General features: G+C 36.1%; 1 protein-coding gene across 1 annotated transcript in view; it reads left to right on the forward strand.

The window, feature by feature from the left end:
• Positions 1–18,736, forward strand: part of LOC124552303 — a 79,549-nt gene that overhangs the window by 15,541 nt on the left and 45,272 nt on the right. Inside the window, exons 3-4 of the mRNA XM_047126578.1 lie at positions 15,061–15,113; positions 15,699–16,035. Coding sequence (XP_046982534.1) covers positions 15,061–15,113; positions 15,699–16,035 — 390 coding nt within the window. The remainder of the gene's footprint in view (positions 1–15,060; positions 15,114–15,698; positions 16,036–18,736) is intronic.

Raw genomic sequence — 18,736 nt, forward strand, 5'->3', positions numbered from 1 at the left:
ACACTGCATAATATAGTAGAATTTTAGAACCAGAAAATATGTTGAACTGGTAGTTTCACGTTCTGTACTGATATGGAAAATCATGAATACATAACACTGCACTATAATGTTTACTACAAAACTTTATACTGTCTATTAATCTGATTAAAATCAGGCATAGGTCACCCTAGAAATTGTACTTTCATGCCACACACAAAATGTCAATTTTGATAAAGATAAAACACTGATAAATTTTGAGTTTTATATTAACTTTAACTTTTGCTGGTCAAACCAATTTAGAACACTTCAGAATTCAAATGAATGAAGGGGGGACCCTGAAACTGTTACGATCGCTGTGTTTAAAAAAAAAAATGATTACTGAATTTCTTATTCATTCAAGATTTCTAGTATATAAGTTACTACTCTTTTCATCTTATTTACTGCTAATTTAAATGCCTTTAAATCTGTCTCGAAATAATAAACTTCATTACTATATCAATACTAAAGTTATCTTTCAACTTCGTTAGACTTTCGCTATTCATTTACTGGTTCATTAATAAAACATTTCTTTAAACACCATTCTGATATAGCTATTATTATTAACACAATTTTTAATTTTCATTTCGGGACACTCGGATTGCCCAATGTTTGGAAAGGACCCTGTCTAAGTTAGTTGTGAGGATAATTAAATGATGGAAAAGTTCTGGTAAAATTTAGGTTATTATTGCAGCAAACAAACACTCTCTGATTCATATGAATACAGTACTAAAAGTTTCAACCTGCTAGTATTGATGCGGCGGTTGGCGGGCGGCAAGATGGCGAGGCACAGAGCACACATACAACCACAGCTATGGCTCTTGACGTATCGGCACTTTAATTCTTCTTAGCGTCGTAATACTTTTCCATTCAGTGCCTGTGGAATTTTGCCATGCTGTGTGGGCGTTGGAACGGCATACCCGAGGCTCAATGAAGCTATGTCTTCCAGGAGAGCGTCCTCACTGCAGAAGGTGTTGCTCAAACCAGTGCCAAACTCCAACTACTACTGTGCCGTGCAGTGCCCGCGCGCATTTTCCCGCGCTCGCCTGTCATCCACCTTTTACCGCTCCCTGACAGACCGGGTATTCACCAAAGGTTTTGCATTCTACATATCCTAACACATTGCCTACGTATGGACCAGATGCACAGTTACAGTTTTAAACATCTTACAACAGTTTCAACAAAAAGTTTCAACATTTGTTACATTTCAATTCTATTACAATATTACTTGACATTTGACATAAACATTAATATTCACATTGAAACTTATTTACAGTTTTCTTAACAAAAAGAAATGAAATCGGAACATCAATTACACAAGTTTATCATAAAATTGAGAGGTTGTAACAATGGAAAATTGTACTGAAATGCAGGAGGATCTGCAGCGAACTGACGCATGGTGCAGGGAATGGCAATTTAATCTCAATGTAGACAAGTGTAATGTGCTGCGAATACATAGAAAGATAGATCCCATATCATTTAGCTACAAAATAGCAGGTCAGCAACTGGAAGCAGTTAATTCCATAAATTATCTGGGAGTAGGCATTAGGAGTGATTTAAAATGGAATGATCATATAAAGTTGATCGTTGGTAAAGCAGATGCCAGACTGAGATTCATTGGAAGAATCCTAAGGAAATGCAATCCGAAAACAAAGGAAGTAGGTTACAGTACGCTTGTTTGCCCATTGCTTGAATACTGCTCATCAGTGTTGGATCCGTACCAGATAGGGTTGATAGAAGAGATAGAGAAGATCCAACGGAGAGCAGCGCACTTCGTTACAGGATCATTTAGTAATCGCAAAAGCGTTACAGAGATGATCGATAAACTCCAGTGGAAGACTCTGCAGGAGAGACTCTCAGTAGCTCGGTGTGGGCTTTTGTTAAAGTTTCGAGAACATACCTTCACCGAAGAATCAAGCAATATATTGCTCCCTCCTACGTATATTTCGTGAAAAGACCATGAGGATAAAATCAGAGAGATTAGAGCCCACACAGAAGCATACCGACAATCCTTCTTTCCACAAACAATACGAGACTGGAATAGAAGGGAGAACCGATAGAGGTACTCAAGGTACCCTCCGCCACACACTGTCAGGTGACTTGTGGAGTATGGATGTAGATGTAGATCAGATGGAAAGAATTTCTTATATGTACAATAGTACAGAGTCGTTGTTACACATGCCCCTGTTTCCAGTAAATTACACAAAGTGCAAATTTGATGGGAACACTAAACTTTATTTTTATATAGGGGTTCTGAACCTTTGTGTGAATGTACCATCATAAAATTTTATATCACAAAACTTCCTTTCACTCACATTATATATATCTATACCTTTTAAGATATCGAGAAAATTTACCTATCATTTACTTAAGTGCCTTTGGCACAGTCCATCCTCCTATCACAACATGATTTAAGTAGCAAATTACTTATTATTATTAAATTTCTCAGAAAAATAAAATCAAAATTTGGAACACTAACACTTAACTACAAAGCATATTCAAATACCTATATACACTATAAAACAATTTTGTTGCTGCTTGCATTGAATGGCAGTCCATTTCTGTATTTACTAATAAACACACAATAGTATTTAGGAAAATCACTACATATATTTGCTGCCTGTTATTCAGATTTGGGCAGTCCATTTCACATCATTTTATCACTCACCTGTGCCACACTTACAATTCTCCTTTGACTATTTATCTGCCCTCTTTGGTGTTTGGCAGTCCTTTATATCACGACTCACATACTACCCACCTTGATTTTTGGCAGTCCCATCTTTTATTTGGCTTGCAGCATTTGCTTTTTCTTTTCAGCCCTTTTTTCCATACACCTTTTCATTTATAGTAAATTTGGTAATCTGAAACTTACATAAGTACATTAACACGCTGACATTGGTATACATACATTTAAAAAGATTGGTTACATTTAGAATAAAATAGTTTCATCGTACGGTACAGCACCTTTACTGCAGATTGCTTTCTGTGCTTACTTAGGTCACTCACTCCTAGGAACATACAGTTTCAGGTCCACAACATTTCTTACACCTAAAGGACTCTTGGATTTTGGGTAGATCAGGTAGTAAGCATTATCGTGTGGAATGTTCTGTATTATATACGGTCCATTATAAATATATTTAAATTTGAAAATTTCATGGTTCAGTTCACTAGATTTTTCGTAGGTTTTTAAAAGAACATAGTCCCCCATTTTAAATTTTGAAACTTTCAGGTTTTTATCATGTCTTTTAGATCTAGATTCAGCTTTTTACTTTGCCCTTTTTCTGACTAATTCTTTCTTTTGGCTCAATCCCAAGCTTGTACAAGGCGGAAGCTCTAGTTTTTCCTCAATGTAACTTTTACTTCTGCTGGCTAACAAAATTTCTTCCGGTAGACTCATGATGTAAGGTGTTCATGACATTCTCAAAGTCCGATATAAATCTGCCCCAGGCTCTATGGTTGTGACTGCAGTATGTTCTACACAATCTCCCAATTTCTCGCATGTACCACTGTTGCTCCGTTCAATTACATCCTATTCTATCACTTTATCTATTTCCACTTGAACGGCCTGCCTCTTTGATATGGGTACTGAGAACGGTCTTACAAAGAAAGGTTTATGCTCTAATGTCTCAATATGGTATTCAAAGTTCTTAACTAGGCCAGGTTTGTCTGAAAATACAGTGCTATTACTTTCTAAAAGATCAAGCAATTCTATTTTCTGATCAGGAGATATCTCCTTCAAATTTTCCACAATTTCTTTAAAATAATGCCCTTGCCTGTCACTCTCATCTATTAACCTCTTGACATGGTACATTTCATACATGTTTGTCAAACCATCATTCCCTTGGTCAATCTCCAACAACAAAGAACCAATTTCTGAATCGAACACCTTCCCATTTTCCTCAAATTTTATTTCCCATTTTCCTCAAATTTTATTTCCCATTTTCCTCAAATTTTATTTCCAAATTCGTAGGTGCATTGTTAATTTTGACCACTTCCTGACTACAATCAATAATAACTTTTTGTTTATCTAGCCAATCTATACCCAGAATCATTTCAGTACTCAAGTCTGGCACAACCAAAAAATCATGTTCAAACTTTCGTCCTTTTATACTAAATTCAATCAATATCTGGTTCTTTACTGGCTTGCTAGTCTTGCCAGTAGCACCAACAATTTTTACACTAGTCACTGACATAATTACTAGTCCAGGCTTATCACAGATGTGTTCAAAAAACGATTGGGAGATAGCACTTATCTGAGATCCAGTATCAAGAAGTACTTGCAATTTTACATTATAAATTTCAACTGGTATTACAGTTTGTTTAACCGTCAAATATTTTTCATTGTTGTGTTCTTCCCTAAGCAAATCCGGATCGACGATAACATCGTCCCAAGATATGCTTTTGACCTGCACATCACCTATATCTGGCGGTTTCTTTGGTTCCCGGAGTTCAAAGTCATTAAATACTTGAACTCTTTGTAACATTGACACTGAGTCATCCGGTGGCTCCTTTTTTCTGTGTGCAGTCTCAATCTCAATATCTGCTCTTTTTTTTTTTTTTTTTTTTTTTTTTTTTTTTGAAACTTCGTCATCAGTAGGTACAATATCGCAATTAGCTGTATTCCCATTATTTTCAGTAGTACCGAAATACTCGTCATCTGAACTATCGTCAGAATCCGACCATTCTAGATCACTTTCAGGTTCTAACATAAAAAATTTTCTGAGACAGGCACTAAGTTCTTCCTCTGCATTTTCGTCAGGCTTTGATTTTAACTCAATATCCTCTTTTGGCAAAACGACCTCATTATCAGCTTTACTCACATCCACTGTTACTTCATATTTAGTGTAATCCTCGTGGACTTCAGTTACTCGTAGGTAATTACCTGCCCCTTCCCCACGGTGCCTTTCGGTAACAGCTTGTACTGTTGGCGGATCGTTAACAGAAGTTACTTCCCCGTCAGTGCTTAGGATTTCATCCTCCAATTCCTTCCTATCTTTAACCATCATCCTATCGGCAGCACGCGTACTTTGCGCTGCGCTTTTTACTCTCTCCTCCTTAAATATGGGCCACGTCACCTTATTGACGTCCCTACTATTTCCTTTTTCATTAATTAACTTCCTTGCCTCATATTCCTTCTTAAAATCCTCCCACTCACATTGCTTGAGGCCCTTGTACAGATCGTCGATCTGCACATGCCAATCAGTTACTTCTGCTAATTCATTCTCGCCTTTTACTTCATTGCTAACACTGCTAACCGCATCTCTCTGTGTATCCACTGTTCTGTCCACTATTTCCTTCGCCACGGAATTACCACTTGTAATGTATTTGCCAGCTCTTATGGCAATGTTTGTACCTAATTCTGCTGCCTTGCTAGCGGCTTCTCTCTGAACAGCTGATCTGCTAGGCTGGGCCGTTGCTCTCTGATGCTCCACTCACCTGTTAACATGTAACGCACTGCACGGAGAAGGTTAATCATCTGCGCACGCACTTGACGCTTGTTTCGCAACAACACGCTGTGTCGATCCACGCCTGTCCCTAACCTGTCTCATAACTTTACTGTCAGTCCGGTATTGTTTCTTAAACCGGGGCTGGTATGTTCTGTCCGCTTCCGTTTGGCCCGCAACGTTCGCAGAAATCAGTTTCCCGCATCGTTATTATTTTGCATGGTGTACCCTCTATCGCAACCTGGATAACTTCCTCTTCCTCTACCTCTACCTGTCTCTATCATGTTGACGCGAAAACCATCGCCATCATTCCTCTCGTCATTATTGCAGTTATTCCTGTTACTAAAATTCTGATAATTGGCATGACCTTCACGCCACTGGTCTTCATCTTCGAACCTTTCAAGAAGTGCTTGGAAGCTGCAATGATTGCTTCCCACATATCTCTTCAAATCTTCTGGAAGCTTTTTATATAGCTCCCATATGATTTCAGAATCGGATCTTCTCCCTCTTAAGTGTGTCAACTTTCGGTACCAATATCCGCAGAAATCTTTCAAAGAATTCCTGCCCCTGTTATCATGAAGTTTGGCCATGATAAACTCGTGCCACACATGATCTTATTTTTCTTCAGACCAGTATTCTTCCGTAAACTTTTGTTTAAACTCTTCGAACGTCATTGGTTCGGTATTCAAGTTAATTACCCAGCACTTAGTGTCACCTGCTAAGGCGCTAATTACTACATTTATCTTCTCATGACCAGATAAGTGTTTAGGAAACATCCTCTCGCAATTTTCGATGAAATCCAACGGATGCCATCCGTTACGTTTCCTGTAACACTGCATAATATAGTAGAATTTTAGAACCAGAAAATCTATTGAACTGATAGTTTCACGTTTTGTACTGATATGGAAAATCATGAATACATAATGTATACTACAAAACTTTATACTGTCTATTAATCTGATTAAAATCAGGCATAGGTTACACTAGAAATTGTACTTTCATGCCACACACAAAATGTCAATTTTGATAAAGATAAAACACTGATGAATTTTGACTTTTATATTGACTTTAACTTTTGCTGGTCAAACCAATTTAGAACACTTCAGAATTCAAATGAATGAAGGGGGGACCCTGAAACTGTTATGATCGCTGTGTTTAAAAAAAAAATGATTACTGAATTTCTTATTCATTCAAGATTTCTCGTATATAAATTACTACTTTTTTCATCTTATTTACTGCTCATTTAAATGCTTTTACTTCTGTCTTGAAATAGTAAACTTCATTACTATATCAATACTAAAGTTATCTTTCGACTTCATTAGACCTTCGCTATTCATTTACTGGTTCATTAACAAAACATTTCTTTAAACACCATTCTGCTATAGCTATTATTTTTAACACAATTTTTAATTTTCATTTCGGGACACTCGGATTGCCCAATGTTTGGAAAGGACCCTGTCTAGGTTATTTGTGAGGATAATTAAATGATGGAAAAGTTCTGGTAAAATTTAGGTTATTATTGCAGCAAACAAACACTCTCTGATTCATATGAATACAGTACTAAAAGTTTCAACCTGCTAGTATTGATGCGGTGGTTGGCGGGCGGCAAGATGGCGAGGCACAGAGCACACATACAACCACAGCTATGGCTCTTGACGTATCGGCACTTTAATTCTTCTTAACGTCGCAATACTTTTCCATTTAGTGCCTATGGAATTTTGCCATGCTGTGTGGCCATTGGAACGACATACCCGAGGCTCCGTGAAGCTGTGTCTTCCAGGAGAGCGTCCTCACTGCAGAAGGTGTTGCTCAAACCAGTGCCAAACTCCAACTACTACTGTGCCGTGCAGTGCCCGCGTGCATTTTCCCGCGCTCGCCTGTCATCCAGCTTTTACCGCTCCCTGACAGACAGGGTATTCACCCAAGTTTTTGCATTCTACATATCCTAACACATTGCCTACGTGTGGACCAGATGCACAGTTACAGTTTTAAACATCTTACAACAGTTTCAACAAAAAGTTTCAACATTTGTTACATTTCATTTCTATTACAATATTACTTGACATTTGACATAAACATTAATATTCACATTGAAACTTATTTACAGTTTTCTTAATATAATGGCGTGAAACAAAAAGAAATGAAATCAGAACATCAATTACACAAGTTTATCATAAAATCAGATGAAAAGAATTTCTTATATGTACAATAGAGCAGAGTCGTTGTTGTTACACTGGTGAAGGCTTTTTTCCAAAGTTTGTCAATGTGTCCATGATGAAGGGCACAATAGGTGACTGTTCCTCATTAGTGATCACTTTCTGCAGGTATCACGATCCTTGTCACATGAAGTTGTCACTAAGTCCCTGTTGTTCAACAAAATGTGTTCCATTTCTGATGCCTGAGCACAAAGTAAAATGCTTTGGAGCAGCACTGACATTTTTGCAGCGGTATCATGGTGACATTGATGAGTTTCTCGGCAGGATCATCATGGGTGATGAGATGTGGATTTCTCGCTTGACCCAGGAAATCCAGCAGCAGTCAATGCATCGGAATCACAGTCGATCTCTAGTCAATACAAAATTCCAACAGACTGTGTCTGTGCAGAAAGTGATGTGCACAGTGTTTTGGGGCTGGAAGGGCATTCTGCTCATTGATTTCCTGCCCAGAGGCGAAACAGTGAATGCTGACCGTTACTGTGAAACAATGCGGAAACTGCGACATGGCATTCAGAACAAGAGGTGTGGAATGCTTATACAAGGTGTTGCACTGCCCAATGACAATGCTCATCCTCATACAGCTCAGTGTACAGTAACTGTTTTGCATAAGTTTGACTGGGAGGTGTTTGATCATCCAGCATACAGTCCTAATCTTGCTCCGAGCAATTTCCATCTTTTCTTGCACCTGAAGAAATTCCTACCCGCCGGCCAGCATTTCGACAAGGACAAAGAGCTGAAGACAGCTATCACACACTGGTTCCATTCACAGGTGGTAGGCTTCTACAACACAGGAATACAAAAGTTGATCCCACACTATGACAAGTGTATCAATTCTCTTGGTGATTATGTCGAAAAATAGCTCAAACATTACTGTACCCGTTACCAATAAAGTTTTCATGTAACTATGTTACCATTGTTTAAAAAAAAAGGGAAACTTACTTTCTGGATGCGACTCGTCTTAGGTTTTACATATGGCAAACATCATTATTTAACACCTACTTGTATTGTCTCTTCCGTTATTATACCACCAGTTTCAGAATGTTAGGCCTAATGTATTCTAAAGATTGGATCATGAGTGTTTTATAATGAAACTTCTAACTTGTCTTTTAATTTGCTATTGAATTAATAATGCTTAGCAATTTCTATGATTGTATGTTATGAGTTCATTTTTCTGTGAACTTCAGAAAAAATAAAAGATAAAGACTAGACCTTTCATGAATTTAAGTTCAAATTAGATCATCTGCTTGTTGTCCATTATTATTTCCTCTAGCTGTTGGCATAGTTTTGTCTGAAGGGATGAAGCTCTTACTTGCAAAGTCACTTCCAGAGTTTTGCATATATTAGTGCACTTCAGCAAATGAAACTTCATAGTCTACTTGTTTCCATATTCCACGTCTTAGTAATAACCTTCTCCACTAATCACATCAAATCAACACAACGTTCAGAATACAACACTGCTGCAAGAACATGCTCAACATAATAACCATGATTCCCAACAATATTTTTTTTCTAAAGATATTACAGTTTAAAGTTATTCCAGCAGTTCCATTATTAACATTGTAACAGAAAAGACTTTAACTTGCAACACAATTTTTAATTACCATTTCCAAAAGTTTCTGTTATTGATGTTTATTATTATTATTATTATTATTATTAGTAGTAGTAGTAGTAGTATTATAAATCAAACCATTTACAGAAATAAACACGAAATATGCATGTAAATTTTGGATCAAAATCACTTAAGTGCAAACACAATTTGTATATGCAATTTGTGTTAATAGGTATGTGATCATGATGTAAATGGAATGTAAGTTATAAATATAGATGTAAAAAATAATTGTCTATGAAATTTTTTTTATACATTTTGTGTACTAATTCAGTGTATTGTGTGAAATGCATACTGTTAATTGTAAAAACTCACCAGACCTGTTCACTTCATATTTTGTTTACTGTTTCCATTTTTGAGCAATGAATCATTCTGTGTGTACAAACTAGCTGTTACCACTATAATAAATTTTACATATGATTAAAATCAGTTTTTGTGAAAGATATTAATATTTAATAACGAAGCATATCTCTGATACATACATTGGTGGTGTGTGTGTGTGGGGGGGGGGGGGGGGGGGTCATGTGTATATGAAATAGCATATTGAGGCTGCAGGGTACCATACACAAGAAGTATCCTGTCTCTAGTGTTTTTCAGTAAAGAGTGACTGTACAACATTGACAAGTTTCATTAAAAATTATGAGTTCTGAGACTGATTGTGCTCTAATGGGTGAGACAATAAACACAGTGGTTTGGAAAATAGTGTTACTCATATATCTGAATTTACATAATTGTAAACTCTCATTGGCTGCATGGTCATGATGAAGAAATTAATGATAGAACAAGATATTTTGTGAAGGCCTTTATTGAACATTAATGGATATCATTTTGTATATTTGAGGCTGACCTTGTATGCAACATATCTAATAAAAATAGCTCTAAATTTGAATTTCCATTTTGTGATGGTAGTTTCATTGTAGCTTAGACCACTGCTACATTTTCTCTTGTATGTTCCATTTGTGTTGTGTGAGATGCTACATAAAAAGCATAAATGAATTGTTGAACGATGATAAAATACTGCATGATGAGAGAGAAAACTCCAATTTTATCCTGAAAATATTCAGAATTGTGTGCTTGGTTGATGTCATTTACTTTTCTAAAGAAAACTTTACTCATATGACAACTATATTACTAATAAGTGAAAGAAATACAGAACCTTGGTTTGAAAATTAGATATATACACACACGAAAAAGTAGACAATTTCAGTAAACACTTGGTTTAAGTTGCACATTGTTTTCATTCTCTGTATTTTACTTTGTTCTTATCATACATTTAAGATAAGGTTCCATTATGAAATGAAAGCAGTATGTACAACCCCCGGGCCATCAGGGAAATCTGGGAAAAACCCAGGAATTTTTTCATCTGGGAGAAAACTGCGAAAAAGTCTGGAATTTTTACCAATTCTAGAAATTTTTCATTGCTTTAGTTTTCAGTTAAATTTATGTAATTTTGACTGGTAAGAATTATACCCTGAAGAAGAATTTTACTTTAGCCTGTTACTGCAGGATAATACTACAGCAATAAAACATAAATAAAGAAAAAATAATAATAATAAAACTTAAGTTGCAAAGGAAATGTGCCATTTACAACAGAACCCAGCGCACACACAAGCATCTGCCAACATAAAATGTGTCAAAGGCTTTAAGACGAAGAACTACGCAATACTTCATAACAACAAATTGCTGCCAATGAGCGTGACGTCACAATGGTTTACATTAGGTTCGTGTGAGGAATTGCTAGTGGGCTTATGCGCATGTGTAGTTGAGACATGTATCAGCAGTACCTTATCCTGCTTATGGCTACTTCAAGTGCGGCTGTTAGCTGCATCAGTAATAGCAACAACCAGCCAGATGCTACCCTAAAAAATTTTTCTGGCACACCTAAGCTGCCATATTCGTGGATAATCAGAGCAGTCCGAGTTGTAGTGGGAAGGGTGATAGTCTCCATATGACTAGCGTTTACATCTAGCAATTTTGCTGTTTCCTCTTCATTTGCAGCTCTCACGTCAAATGAAAACAAAACAGATTTCTGTGGCTGGTAGCTGTCAAAAGGTAATTAAAATACATTCACATAATTATGAGAGTCTAAAATGTATTATTAGTTTCAATTTTCTGCTTTTATTTTATTTCTGGGTTTTTGGCAGTCAAGCATTAATTGCCTTGCAGAACAATGAAGTTATGTTTGTCGATTTGCTAAAGAAATTTGAATTTTATTAATTTTTGCCACAGAAGCAACAATTTATTTGGAGTGAGTCATTCCACACTGTTGGCTAGTGTCAACTGTTTATTGGATTACAAGTGGACATTTTTATCTTCTGGGACATATGGCATTATGCTATATAAAGAACCAAACATGAGATAATATAGTACTGGTGCTCCAAGAAAATTTGCATCCCAAAAACCTCACAGAAAAGCTTAATATCTGTTATGGCCAACTTCTTTGTGAATCTTGTCATATGAGTGTGTACTTTAAGCCAAGTTATGCATTTTAGTATGGTTAATGAAATTCTGATGCTTCTGGAGTATCCTCTGATGTCCTGTTTCGTATATGACATAATGTAAGACCTCTTGATGCTATATATGTACAAACATATGACCTTGTTATATGTGATCATAACTGTCCATGCCCAATAGTGCCATTTACTGGCACTGTCTGACCACAACTGAAACGAACAGGTCGCAGGAAAATATTGCAAATGGTAGTTTGAAAAGTGTTACTTTCAAAAGTAAATTTCAATTTACACAGGATGAATTACGTCACATGTGCAAATATGCTTTGAATTTCTTAAATCACAGTGTGTTTGATTCTTGTTTAAAGCTTAATGCTTTGAGAGCCAGCCACTTAGAAGAATTTAGAGCCCAGAACAACTGACATTTCTGTCATTATTTAAAAGTTTACTGGCACACGTGTGTGATGTATTTAAAAGTGGAGCACATGCCAAACAAGACCAATATTGTATGTGAAAGCTACAGTGTGTGCATTAATTTAAACCATTAACTTTTCCTATTTGTGTGTTGGCACTACTTAAGAGTGATGTTGCTATTGGATGTCTACATCACATTTCCTATGCTCTGTATATCTACTATCATTGGCTGCCAAGATCATATGACATGAGCTATGATTCACTTACTAAAGCGCATCACAATGTCGATTTCAGTGCTTTGGAAACTAAATATATACTTTCATAATATGAAAATATGCAGCATACTGTGGTACAAAAATATGCAGCATACTTGTTCGTGCACATCAAAGATCTTTCCAAAACACATTTTTTTTCTGGGGTTCATTTTCCAAAGTGTCAGGAAGTTCTATGTTAATCATCCAAAGGATTGATGAGTTTTACAGTTCTGTGCGAAAGTATACTGTCAGTTAATACGGAAAAGGTATATTTTCACCCTGGGAAAGTATATTTTTAACCGGGGAATCCAGGAATTCTTTTTCTTTGTCTGCGTATACACCCTGTGAAAATGTGAAGATAAATTACTCTAAATACCAACCATGAGAATGAGATCACATTTATACTAAATACACATGCAGTTATTCCAGTTCTGTTAATTTTATCACAGCAAGTAGCTGCTAGATATTGAAAATTAAGTGTGGCCAAAATAAATGCGTTCTTATGTCAGTACGCACATTCCAGTCACAGAAGGACATCATTTTATTTGAAATCAGAAAATGCTTTAAAAATCACTACATACATTAACAATTGTTGCCTGCGTCTCCTTGCATATTTTTACTTGTGAAATATTCAAACTTACTTTACATAGAATTATAAAATCGATTGGTTCAATATATATCAAAATGTTTTTGGATTACATGGAGCCAAAAGAGAGATTTAGTGCATTCTGTGAGAGGTTGTTCATCAGTGTATCAACTGTCATGCAAAATCATGCAAAGATCTTTTTCTCATGTCATTTTATTTAAGTTGTTATTTTATAGGATAATTGGATTCCATGAGGGGCATAGGGGGAATGGTTTCAAGAAAAAAAAAAGTGCTACTCAACATTTGGCTCGATGTGAGGATGACCCAAACTTCTTAGGGTTTAGTTCAGGATCCAGGTTTTGTGCGAGTGATACTGAACAGTTCATTGTTCAGTCCTGATACCTTAGCAGGAACATTTTTAGTATTGGTGCTTACATAGAGCTGGATAACATCAGTGTAGAAGTGCCACCTACGAGAATGCAGTGCAGTTGGAAATATCATTGATCTCTTCTTGTTGTCCTGAACCCGCAGGTTCGCTCGAACAGCACAATGTGTCCTATAGACATACTTCAACATACCTATCAACTTTCTTCCAGATCAACACATGCAGGAAGGGAAGGCAGATATCCTTCCATACCTCCATTGTCAAACAAGTATTTGTGTGGATTGAATTTAGATGTTCTAGAAAGCTGTTTAAATTATTACTACCAACAGGACTGGTTGTATTCTGTGGAAACACAGTGTGAAGTGTTTTTTCAGCCACTACCTGAGATTAGGGCCATTTTATTGTATGTAAAAGATGTTCTTTGTTCGCATAAGGTGAGGGCCTACCGTATTCGTTGCAGTTGCGACACATCTTACATTGGTCAGACCATCAGGACCGTAGAGGACCAGTGGACAGAGCAGAAGTACCACACATGCTTACAGAGATTTTGATGTGCACTGGCAGCTGTTGGAATTGTATTATTAAGGAAGCAAAGGAAATTAAAATAGCAAGTGACCTGATAAGTAGGGGTGGAGACCTTTGCTTAAATTCTGCTAGGAATTGCGCTCTCTCTCACTGGTCAAACAACAGAGGAATAAAGTCAATGCTACTTGTTCACCCAACAGTAAATAATATGCACTGTTGATAACTTCTGACTCTGGACACCTTCGATTGTGTGGCAGTTACAGAATTTTTTAATTTGTACAGCACTCGCACATTGCATTTGTATGCTGAAAATGATGAGGTGTGCAGCTGTTGAAAAATCAATAATTGTATAAGTCATCACCTGGCTGCATTCCCGTAAGTTGTTTGGACAACCTCAGGACTTGCACGACCTAGGAGGTGTATGAAAACCACACTGCTGTATTATGCATGGCCCTATTTTAGCTAGTGTGCCATTGTCTTCCTCCAGCCTTTGGTCTGACTTAAACAGCTCTTTATATGGGACCTGTAATTTAATGTGACCTCCAAACCACAATGAGACTAAGCAATTCACATTAACAAATCTTTAAAGAGGTGAAAGAAGCCGTAAGTGACAGAAAAAAAGTCCTACAACTAGTTGTAGACTGAATTCTAGACCTTTGAACTGTAAGTCTGAAAGTAGCTCTCTTTACACTTGTGGATATGTATGTGTTTAAAGTGTAAAACCTTTCAAGAAGTTCCACTTTGTACTATTATTATTCCTTGCCTTGAAATACCATTACATTTGTTTTTATGGGCTGGAAACTTTATTACTAGTATAAAAAATATGTAGAACTTAATTTGGATCTTTGGTTTTGCCTATGCTTGAACTTATCATTATGGTGCACACTGCAATGTACTTGCCTTTTGCTACCCTGAAACAGTTGTGTACATAGACTGAAAAAAGCTTAACAGTCATCTACATCTATGTGTGTGCCCTCAGTTTATTTTTATTATTTCTGTTGTTCTTATTTTGGTACTTTAGTACACAATGTTTTGACATACAAAATTTATATTTTGTTTATTTCATAATTTTCCAAATATGGAAGCATCCATTTCATGTTATGTATTTTGTCTTTACTTGGTAAGTTAAAGGTAATTTAATTATAACTAATTTTTGTATTTTCAGAGTCAAAGGAACCATCGTCACAAGGATCATTTGGCATCGAAGGCTGCTGTAGTGTAAGTTATTGTTAACTTAATTCATGCTCTCCTTCCCTCTCCTTCTCCTGCTTTCCTCCCCTCAACCCCCCCCCCCCCCCTCTCTCTCTCTCTCTCTCTCTCTCTCTCTCTCTCTCTCTCACTCACAAGACATAGTTTTTCATGAAATAAAGCTTACTTCATTTGACCGTAGAGAAAATAGTTTCAAAAAATGAAACAGTTCAATAATGGCACATTACCTATGCCAAATAATGTCATCTATAGTACTTGAATATGCTGTTGATGTGTTTGCTTGGATTGCCTAACAAGAGTGCTTACATTTCAACCAAATCTGTGTGAAAAACTTTATATTTGTTGAAAGGAGCTGATACATGTTTGAATGTGAATGAAGAACTGAATATATTTTTGGCTGCATTGAAGAAAATGCAATTGTCAACCACAAATACATAAAAGATGTAAAGAATTTAGATTTTTCTTACTGTTGGAATCAGTCATGGTGTGACTGTAAACTACGATTGTCATATGGATGAATAAAATGAAACATAACTAACACAGTGCATTTGTATAATTTTATGACTGACAGTAATATATACTGTTATTTTTCAGATATGGCATGATGTCAGAGGTTAATAGTAGAAGTAACAACTGGCCACAGGAAATACCAGGGACTACAAATGAAGAAGAATCAGATAGTTGTAATAAAGAAAACAAAAATTTGTGCACACAGAAAGATAAGTCACATCAGAATAGGAAAAAGCGCAAACACAAAGATACTGAGACAACCCATTTGGGACTATCAGAGCATGAGTTTGCATGTCCCACATGCTTAAAGACTTTCAGTGACCACAGCAGCTTCATAACTCATCTGCTCTTTCATAGGGAAGAGAAACTCTTCTCCTGTGCAGTACATGAAAAAAGTATCACATTGAAACATAGTTTGCAGGTATGTATGTGTTGTCGCACCATAGAGAAACCATTTGAAAGTGCTGAGTCTTCAAAGTCTTTTTCAGGCTTAAACAATTTGAGGAGGCATATGCTGTTGCATAATAAGGTAAAACAGTTTGTCTGTGTACTTGTTCAAAACCATTTTCCCTGAATCATCACCTTGAAGCTTATATGTTGAGCCATGAGGAAGTAAAATTGTTTCCTTGCCCTCATTGTTAAGAAATGTTTACTTGCAAATAGTGTTTGCGAATACACTTTAATAAATGTAAGACATTAAATCCCTTAATACACTCAGTTTGCTTGAAATATTTTCCTTGTGTGTACAAATTGAAAACGTATATGCATACTCAAGATTGTTGGATTATGGGAAACACTATTTTTTGAATAACTGCCTGTAATGTGTCTATTTTAGTACAGAACTTGTTGCATAATACCACTTCTGTATTCTGGACAACAGCAGTCGCTCAGTTAGTCTCCCAACTATAGACATGTATTTTGTAATACCACTCACATATCAAAATTTTTGTTCAGTAGTAAAGACAAATTGTAACCCTTGGCATAGAGTGGTGTATATGAAATCACTTGCAAGCATTGTGAAAAGGTTTATATTAGTCAGTCATGCAGAACTGTGGACATTAGGCTACATGAACATGAAAGAAACTAGCAATTAAAGAAGAAAGATTCAACTTTTCCTGATCCTATTTTATCAGAACACCATTCACATGATGTAGAATGTAAAGTTTTACAGTGTGTGTCAAGAAAAGGAGAAAACTGACCCTACTAAAAGTACTGGAAATCAACAAGCACATGACACAGAATGCTAGCCTAGTATTGAATGATCAGACTCAATTTCCATGTTCCTCTTTGTTAGATTAAGTTTTCATTATAAATACTAGATTCAGACTGTAAATTCATCTTATTTCTCATCATTTTTTAAATGGATCTCTACATAAAACTTTCTTTACCCCCCCCCCCTTTCGTAGTTAATGTAATTACTATATTATTTTCCTGTGTAAACGCCTGGTCATTTTCCGGGTTAATATTATTGTTATGTGCTGCCAATCACCGATGGATAATTTAGCCTTTGTTGAGCAGTTACATATGTGATTACATAAATCTAAATTTGAACTGCCATTTTGTGATTGTTATTATTTCATTGTAGGATAGACCACCCTCAAATTTCTCTGTGTATGTTCCATTCATGTTGTAAGACATTCTACCTGAAAACCACAAATGAATTGTTGAATGACAGTAAAATATTGCATGCTGAGTAGAAAGAACTCGAATTTTGTTGTGAAAATATTGGACATTGCCTACTTGGTTCGTCCCATTAATTTTTCTGGAAAAAAAAAAAAAAAGAAACTTTGCTGATATCATGACAACTAAAAACAAAAAAGTGAAAAAATACAAAACATTGGTTTGAAAGTTAAGTATATACACATATTAAAGTAAACAGTTGCTTTAAATCAGCACATTGGTTCCCATTCTCAGCAATTCACTCTCCTCATATCAGACATGTAGGTCAAATTACATTATCAATTAAATGAGTGAAGATAAATTACTGTAAATACTAGTCATTAGAATGAGATCACAAATTTGACATCTTGTTCTTCCAATTCTGCCAATTTTTTGACAGCAGAGCAGTCAGCTATTGAAAATAAAGTAGGGCCAAAATAAATAGGTTCTTATGTCAATAATAAGTACATCCAGTCACAGAAGAACATCATTTTATCTGAAATCACAAAATATTTTTAAAAATTACAACATCCATTAAAATGTTTGCCCTGCAACTCCTTGCAGTGTTTTACTAGAGAAATATTCAAACTCACTTTACACGGAACTGTAACATTGAGTGTTTCAGTATATATCGGCATGTTTTTGGTTTACATGTAGCCAAGAGAGAGATTTACTGCATTCTGTGACAGGTTGTTCTTCAGTCTATTAACTGGCATACAAAATTAAACCAAGATCTTGTCGTTGTGTCATTTTATTTAAGTTATTATTCGATAGGATAATTGGATTCCATCAAGGACTATAGGAAGAACTATTTGAAGAAAAAAAAACATGCTACTGAACATTTAGCTTGATATGAGGATGACGTGTGACTTCTTGTGGTTTAGTGTAAGACTCAGATTTTGTGCTTGTGATACTGAACAGTTCATCATTCAGTCCTAATACCATAGCAGGAACGTTTTCATCAGTGTAGAAGTGCCACCTACATGAATGCAGTGCAGTTGAAAATATCATTGATTATTTCTTTTTGTCATGAAACCAGAGGTAGCCTTGAACTTCATAATGCGTCCTATAGACATGCCACAACATACTAATGAACTTTCGTGACAATCAGCATGTGAAGGAAGGGAAGGCAGCTATCCACCGTAAAACAAATATTTGTGTGGATTGAATTTAGATGTTCTGGAAAACTGTTTAAATTCTTGCTACCAACAGGACTGGTCGTATTCAGCGGAAACAAGGCGTGAAGTGTGTTTTTCAACCACCATCTGAGATTATGGCCATTTTATTGTATGTAAAAGGAATTCTTGGTTTGCGTAAGGTGAAAGAAAGGTGTAGCGTATTCCTTGCAGTTGTGACATCTCTTACATTGCTCTGATCATTAGGGCTATGGAGGACTAGTGTATTGAGCATAAGCATCACACAAGCTTACAGAGATTTTGGTGTACCCCGCCAGGTATCGGAAT

The sequence above is a fragment of the Schistocerca americana genome, chromosome 10 (genome assembly GCF_021461395.2).
Source record: "Schistocerca americana isolate TAMUIC-IGC-003095 chromosome 10, iqSchAmer2.1, whole genome shotgun sequence".
Lineage (NCBI taxonomy): Eukaryota > Metazoa > Arthropoda > Insecta > Orthoptera > Acrididae > Schistocerca > Schistocerca americana.